At 32.3% G+C, this 8,772-nt stretch overlaps 1 protein-coding gene across 1 annotated transcript in view; it reads right to left on the bottom strand.

Moving 5' to 3' along the window:
* Positions 1 to 1,108: 1,108 nt before the first annotated feature.
* The window catches only part of LOC149902570 (proton-coupled amino acid transporter-like protein acs), a 51,806-nt gene continuing 44,142 nt past the window's right edge, over positions 1,109 to 8,772 (bottom strand). The window contains exons 4-10 of the mRNA XM_090110050.1: positions 7,335 to 7,485; positions 6,559 to 6,680; positions 5,393 to 5,477; positions 4,741 to 4,985; positions 2,688 to 2,900; positions 2,169 to 2,338; positions 1,109 to 1,896 (exon numbers count right to left, since the gene is read on the bottom strand). Of these exons, the coding sequence (XP_089966176.1) occupies positions 1,601 to 1,896; positions 2,169 to 2,338; positions 2,688 to 2,900; positions 4,741 to 4,985; positions 5,393 to 5,477; positions 6,559 to 6,680; positions 7,335 to 7,485 (1,282 nt within the window). The 3' untranslated portion in view covers positions 1,109 to 1,600. The remainder of the gene's footprint in view (positions 1,897 to 2,168; positions 2,339 to 2,687; positions 2,901 to 4,740; positions 4,986 to 5,392; positions 5,478 to 6,558; positions 6,681 to 7,334; positions 7,486 to 8,772) is intronic.

Here is an 8,772-nt window from a genome sequence, read left to right as displayed (position 1 = left end):
ATGAAATTTTCTGTGCATATCGGGTAAGTCTGAGAATCGGCCAACATCTATTTTTCATATGTACCACGGGCGAAGCCGGGGCGGACCGCTAGTTTTTATATATAAGAAGAAGATTTGGTAATTGGTGGTCAATTAATAATATTGATCTCATTTGGTAACATTAAAAAAATATAAACAATAGATTGAAAATTCCGTACAGCATCTAGATTCTTATATTAATTTCGGAATAAAAATCATTTTGATACAGAGAAAATTCGTAAAAATAATAATTTTTATCATATATTATGTAAGTACTGGTTTTATAAAAGTGAAGAGTTTGTTTGATTGTTTGCACGAACGAATTGAACTTACCAATCTAAGTATTCATTAATTATTATTATTTACTAGCTTTCCGCCCGTGGCTTCGCCCGCTTTGTCTTAAACATAATAAATTATATACTAAAGCCTTCCTCTTGAATCACTCTATCTATTAAAAAAACTGCATCAAAATCCGTTGCGTAGTTTTAAAGATTTAAGCATACATACATACGGACATAGGGACAGAGAAAGCGACTTTGTTTTATACTATGTAGTGACTATTATGCTTGATAAATTAACTTCATCGGGAAAACATATACAATACAACCAATAGGAGACATAAACGCAACAACCAATAGGAGATATTATAGGCAATGAAAAAATCAAATAATAAAATATAATATGTGAAAAAAATCCTTATCTGGAACTAAATTTTATTATTGTATCCTGTATCCTTCCTTATTACGCATTCCAGACGAAGTTGCGTGGTTCAGCTATTTATTTAATATATTTATATGGAATTTTATAACTAAGTATTAATATGTACTTCCCGAGAATAATCATTTACATTCCTCTCTACTATCTTTGTATTTTTCAATTGTCATGGCTAGCCCTTTTCTTTCTCACAATTTTAAAATCTGTTTCTTTAACTTGATTTATTTGAAAATGTTTAATTATTTACGTAGATAATACTATATTGTCGTCGAATTGTTTTCCTAAAGAAGAAGAAAAAGTAATTTTAAATATTTACGTCATGAAACGGCATTTTAAATAATACGTTACATAGATATGTATTGATATTGATATATATATAGATATAAGGAAATAAAAACCTGATTTATTTTTATTTCGACTGGAAATCCTATAGATTCAGTAAACATTTTAAAAGAAAGCTGCCAAAACATATTTGTTCACGCTTCTAACCTTGCAGCGTCAAATCGCATTAACTATTTTAGAGTCGTCTAGACTTATAAAATAGTATGTTAGTACACAGTAAAATATTATTAATACAATAAAAATCTTAATACATAATATTAGTTATTGAACAGCTCATTATTTGTACTTATTAAACACTATTATATATACTTACAGCCGCATAATAATTTTATTAATCACATAATATTTCAAACGGACAGTATCAATGTTTTCATCAATATTTATATAAAAAAGACCACAATCTGTACCGTACATGCAACTGCACGTCAAAAATAACACTACCTATTTAATTTGTCATCATTTACAACCTGGCTTTTACCAGTGTCAAAATTATTTACACAACTAATTCTATCCTAAACTTAAACTATCATAGCGTCATCGTATCATTCAACACACTCGTAGCATTCATTTCCAACATTGGTGCATTAAACTTCCTAATCATTCCGCTGATAGACGAATAGGAGCCTGCGAATAAAGCGACCATGGAAATCATGGTGATAAAGATGTTCTTGAAGAGCTTCCACTTGAAGATTCCCAAGCCCCTGTCCCAGTTGTGCACGGTGTCAACGATGGCGGGGGTGAGAAGGCCGAGGCTGGAGAGGAAGATAGCGCCGCAGAGGTTGATGAACAGCTCCAGGTCGGGGAACGCGGCGGCTAACGCAACTGTTGGTCAGAATTTAACTATGTTAAATTTGCAATAGAATAGAAAAGAAATTTGTCGTAAGCTAATGATTTGAAGAGACAAAACAAACAATATACCGGTTTAGATATTTGTATTTTAATATAATAAAACTTCTTAGACCGGCTCTTACTTATATTTATCTTTATAGCTATTTTATTAAATATATTTGCACGAAAGAGCCCTAATATAATTATTAATACACGCACAAATTGTAAAAAAATGTAAATAATATTAATATGGACTAAAAACTTACCAGATCCTATGACACATCCAGTTCGTATACTAATTTGGGTGAAGTTGTGGTATTTGACAGCAATCTTGTCTTGCAATTGGCGCCAAATCATTTCCATAGGAACGTAGAATTGGAGACTGTATGTGAAGAGAATTGCCAATGCCATGAGGATCTTTGCGCTTTGGGCGAGTCTGAAAAAAATTGAAATAATAGATATAGTTAACGTATCGGTAAATTTTTAAGATATAGTTCACTACGTCGCAGAAATTATCAATCGACACAAAATTAAATAACGCAAAATGTTACATGATAATGAGAAAGATTACCATAATATAACATTTTAAATCATTAATTAAAAGATCCAACTTAATTAACATTAATCCGCAGAAAAATGTGCCATTAGATAAGAAGCTTAAAAGATTCTACGAATTAGACATTACTTTGACATTTTAATTACAGGTTCTGACCGAATCTCTGTAGTAACATAAATTAAACTACTACGAATCACTACATAAATTAAACTACTAATATTAAACTTACATTTCATCTTGCGGTAGATTCAACGTGACACTACCACGGACGTCATCTCCAAACTTCATATATCCAAAGAAGCCCACTATACCATACAGAGATATCACGATTGTCATAGCCACATTCAGTACTCCAGGACAACCCAGGAACTGCTGAGGTTTGGCCATTTCATTCTCTACAGGCATAACTACGCCGATACCTTCCATTGCGAAGATCACCGTGCTGTAAGTAAAATTAATTTAACATATTTTCGCTTACATCTAAAATTTCAGGGGAAGTATTTCTCATTTAGAAGGATGGATGGGCAAAATCACAGGTATAATAGTACTTTTCCAGCAATAATTATCCTAACTACTTTATCTAATTTTTCTCTTATTTTTTCAATATAATGATCGTCTCCAATAAGATATCCCACCCTTGATAAAAAACATTACTGTATATTTTCACTATTTAATAATGAAAGCAAAACGATTATTAAAATAGTGTAAGTATTGAAATACTCATAATTAATCAGTATCAGCACAGACTAATAATAATATACTACGAATACAGTATCAGCTATTTTAGTTATTTTCGCAGCGAGACAAAATGAGTCATTGAATTTTCTGTTTAATATTGTTTCACAAAATATTTGGTTCTCGGAAGGAACTTTAATAAAGGCCTTATTCAGGAATATCTATTAGAGATCATATCACGAAGGAAGGAAGTAAGGCCAAGATAAAATGGCCAATGAACGATGGATAGGGAGAGGCTTAAGGACATTAGCCTTTTGGGCTTCTAAGATGTTCACATCAAGGACCCGTTGCTAGGCAAAATATTACTAAAATATTCTCTATATTAGAAACGTTTACGATAAAGCAGAAAGTGGGGATTTTTGTACTTTGATACGGTATCGTTATAAATTCTTACACATTACATATTTTTACACTACATTGAATATGTGAATGTCTGGCAACGTTGATTTGGTAGAAAATAAGTGAAGTTTTCTGTCCGTTTGTCTGTTTCGTTTGTCTGTCTGTTTTACTGATCGATTTTCTTTAGGGATAAATAGGTGATCAGCCTTCTGTATCCTGCCAAACCCGATACATATTTTTTGTAAGTTCCCACTCTAAATTAAACCCAATATTTGTTTGTTCTACCATTCTAATTAATGTAGTAATATAAACCAATCAATGTTTAGAACAGTGTTAACCACAGTAAACATATTTGGGAGAAGTGAATAATCATTAATTAGGCTACTCGTGCCGACTCATCTCTTGTATTGATAGCACGAGTATTCAAGGTAATCTTGAGTTTAATCCTTATCTATAATCTATTATGTTAATGCTGAAAAGCAATTCATTTGGCTTTGAACTCACTAAAATCCTATTTAATGGGTCACTAGTTCTAATAATCCTGATAACAGTTCAGCTGATATGTAAATTTCGGCTTCATTGCGTATTTATTAGCAACAATTTAGAAATGTAGGGATTTGGATTTATAAACATTTTAGGGTTGTTTTTGAAATACTTTTATTTATTCAAACTTTGGTTTTTGTTTGTTGTTGAATATGAAAGCTAGAATTAATTAGTATTATTCAATTAAAGAGATATTTTATTTTTCATAAATAATAATTAACCACAATGTTTACGTTAAAACAACATTACTGTAGTTTTTTGTTCAAGACAAGGAGAACAAAAAAATTGGTTGTCTGTAAAGTCGGTTTACTGACGATAGTTGAACGTGACAACGGCCGATTGTGCTTCTTTGTCGCTCGTTCCGCGCTCTCGCTTGCACTTCAAGCCTTACGGAACGCCTCAGAGCGCGAGGTAACGCCGCATGAGTCATGTTTTTTCGTGCGTGCAGCCGGCTATCGAATTATAAGACGTTGTCACGTCAAAAATAACTAGCTTTCCGCCTGGAACTTTTTTACTTGAACATTATAAAAGTAAGTACTTTTATTAAAAAAAAAAATTACGCTACACATTTTTAGATGTAAACACACCTGTAATTTTCAATGGACTGTCAAAAATACTGGAAATAAACGATCTTTGAAAGCTTAACTATATAAACAAAGTATTACCTTATAAAAAGTGGCCACTGCGTCACGCTAGCAACCATCTCTCGTTCCGTAGGACTCGGCAGATCAGTGAAGATATAATACATTGTGATTGCGAAACAAATCACCAGGAAGACATTGGCAATCGCTGAGAACGGCACCAACCACTTGAGGTTCCGTATCTGACATATCAAGACTAGAGGTACGAGAGTCAAGGCGCAGTATGCTTCTACGGATAGCTTGTACTCGGGTATGTATTCGTCTAGTACCTGGGGATAAGATATAGGAGGATAAGGTTTTATGTTTATTTCTTTCCTCAGGGTAAAGACTATTAATAGACTGATTTGGATTAAACAAAGACGTACCTTGCTTAATCGGTATAAAAATAAGATTTCTTATTTAATGTATCCTCATAGCTATTTTCCTCTTTATTAAAAGAAAATATACCTTTCAAATATGTTTTAGTATTTATAAATTATAAGTGAAAGTGATAATCAAGAAAAAATATTTTGTACCATTAACAAACTGCTATGCTACTAAGAAACATCAAGCACACTAAAAACAAATTGATAAATGGCTAAAGGTAATTAAAAACTTTTCCACTCTTTGTCATACTGTAAATTATTGCGCCGTATTGCCTAGATTTAAAAATATAAAGTCAAAAAAATAAAATTACCTCCTTAAAGTTCTCTGCTATAAAAACGATGTAGACGCAAAGAGCTGCCAAATAAGTACACGTGAGTGCCCAGTCAATAAATAGCCTGAAAAAAGGTTCTTGGTTAAAAAGGAAATTATTGACAAGTTTAATTAATGAAAAGGATATATTGCAGACACTTTAATGACCATAAAAAACTCATTTCCAAGCCGTTTTATAAAAACATGTTATGTTAACTACGTATTCATTGATAACTTTTTCCAAATATTTGTTAAATAAACATAGATGCACGTTTAAAGTTTAAAATGAAATTCTCATTTCCTACCCGTTTTTTATATAAAGTGTATAAACACTTCAAAATTGCGGTGTAAAAGTGAAGGATTTAGTTTTTCAATTCTCCAACTTCACATTTTTACAACATTAACAAAAAGCAATTTCATGTTGTAAGGGTTCATATATGTGCGTCTTCTTCAAAATGTCTCCCAAATGCCACATTAGACTAGAATGTAAAGATTTCTTTAAATTTTTGTCATTTGGGTGTATTAAATTGTATTAAAAGCTTTTAGTCGCAATATACAGGGTGTCCCGCTTTCGGTATACTAAGCGCGAAGGGACTTGTAGTTTTGCATACACTGATCACATAAAAAATACTTAAATAACAAAATTACGCGAAAAATTTTTTGCTAAATTTTTCCTTAAAATCCATGTATTCGTCTCTAGCTTCGCGCAGCCGGCATATACCGCTTCGCTAATGTGAGTATTTTGTCTATGAAAACATAATCTTAAACGATAGCTCACATGCGGGTGGCAAAGTTGGGCGGTTTGCTTGTTGGGGGTGTACACATGGAATTTTAAGAATTCCTCTATTTAAAAAAAAAATGCGTCTGGAATTTTATAATTATTTTTTACGTACTCAGCGTATGCAAAACTACAAGTCCCTTTGCGCTTAGTATACCGAAAGTGGGACACCCTGTATATCCATTAAAATATATTAAAGTAACATCTTACAGATAAAGCTAAAAACTACTTCAATAACATTGAAAATTCTTCAGCGATAGAAAACATCGCATTTTTAGTCCTCATCCTAGAGGGAGTTACTAACTTCTCGTGGTTAGTATCTACATAATACATACGTAACTCAGAATTGGACAAACCATATCAAAATACGAATATAATTTCATAGTAACCTTGCGAAGTTAGCCCATGGTCTTAATCGTTTCGGTCCAAACTCAAAAGCCGCACCACAAGTTTCAGCGAATCCCATAGATGGCTTTTTGGCTTCCACACAAACTTCATGTGATATTTTCACCTGAAATGAAATAGGAATTCACTAACAATCCCATTTTGAAAATATCCTTTAAGTAATACGATTTCGTATGTATAATCCAACAAGCTGTTCCCCGCGGTTTCACCCGTATTGCTCCTGTTAGTCTTATGTCATCCTGTTAGTCTTAGCGTGATGATATAGAGCCTATAGCCTGCCTCGATACATGGGCTATCTAACACCGAAAGAATTTTTCAAATCGGACCAGTAGTTCCTGAGATTAGCACGTTCAAACAAACAAACAAACAAACTCTTCAGCTTTATAATATTAGTATAGATTATGTGAATAGTCCGAATGAAGTTTAGTATCGAGATAGAAGGTCCTTTATTAAATGATGGATAACGCATCATTTAATAAAGGATGTATGCAGTATTTCTTATAAATTCCGATTTTTAGATAAGCGTAAAATTGTTTTATTCTACAGTTTTATTATTTATATGTAGTTCAAGTTCAATTGGATTCGAATTAAATTTAAGTTTGAATTTGAAACGTCGAAATAGTCTACTACAATATAGAAGAGCTCTACTTTTATAAGCTCTATTATTTTGGCCTTTTCTTGAAAAAATATAAAATGATGTGCTAATCAAAACTGGTAATATGGAGCTCTATAGATAACATTTTAAACATCATACACTTACCAGAACATAAACGCAGTGTGTACAAATGAATCCAATGACAATGGTGCCTATCGCTCCAGCGGCCAGACCAGCATTTCTAAAAGCGGCTGGCATCGCCAGGATACCAGATCCCAGGGAAGATTTCAGCAAGTGCACTAAGGAACCGATTGTTCTGAAAATTGGTGGAGAAGAAGAATTATTATGTAATGATAATTAAGATTATGTGATGAACAAAAGTGTCTTAGGAAACAGGAAAGAAACAGTCGATGATAGAAGAGACTGTAGTAATAAAAGCGTCTATAGAGTTAGTAAAGTACGTGTCTGGTTCGTTGAAAATTGAGAGTCTAATAAAAGTTTTTTGTTTTTCTATACGTTCTTTTATAATGGATGCTTGAAATAATAGCGTTGTTTAGTGAGTTCACTGCAATAGTTTATGGCTTGAAACCAAGAAAACTGAACCATATTCATGCTTTTATACATTAACCATAAGAACAACTTCGTCCACATTAAACTTTACACATTCGAGAATTTCTGTAAAACGCATTCAAGTCAATATGTATTTATAGTTCCCTGAACTACCATACGGTCTACTCTGTTGATACAAGTTTTAGCATGATGTTCAATATTTTCTCACGACAACTTTGAATTATAGATTTCAGTATTTACGATAAAATACAAGTTGGAAAAGGAAGTATAAAGTTGCATTCGAAACATTGCGACAGACTTCCATAAAAGTCTTTGAATAAAAATTTTAGATATCCAAGTTTATGAAGTAAAATAAACATTCAGTTTCCACGATATTCTGATGATTTTTTTCGGAAAAATAAATGAATTGGGGGAAATATTCTCTTCAAAATCGGTCAGTACGGTTTGTGATTCACAGAACAAAGCGAACGTGAGGAAACAAAGCTTTTTTTATTGGTTTAATAATTATTTATCACTATCACTACATAGTATAAAACAAAGTCGCTTTCCCTGTCCCTATGTCCCTATGTATGCATATTTAAAACTCCACAATGGATTTTGATGCGATTTTTTTCAAAAGATGATTCAAAAGGAAGGTTTTAGTATAATTATAATTTATTAGGTTTTAGACAAAGCGGGCAAAGCAGCGGGCGAAATGTTAGAATAATATCAGAGCTGATTTGTGTATTGATTTTGATTTATTAGAATTAAATTTAAATTCACACATTTATCATCAACTAGCGGTCCGCCCCGGCTTCGCCCGTGGTACATATTTACGTTTTCTCTACATAAAAACCATCCTCGTACTTGAAGGAATATATTAAAAAAAGAATTATCGAAATCATTTTTATATATAAACTATCGTTCTATTTTACAGATACACGTTTATGGGCATTGAGTTTATCTGTTAATAAATAATAGCAAGAACTAAACGAGTCCTTGACATTCCTTAATAATATGCAATTAAGAGATAGTATTGATCAATGAATATTTA

The sequence above is a fragment of the Colias eurytheme genome, chromosome 15 (assembly GCF_061535395.1).
Source record: "Colias eurytheme isolate Ceu_HAF_F1 chromosome 15, ilColEury1 Martin Lab GWU primary, whole genome shotgun sequence".
Lineage (NCBI taxonomy): Eukaryota > Metazoa > Arthropoda > Insecta > Lepidoptera > Pieridae > Colias > Colias eurytheme.
This window is presented reverse-complemented; position numbering and strand designations above follow the sequence as displayed.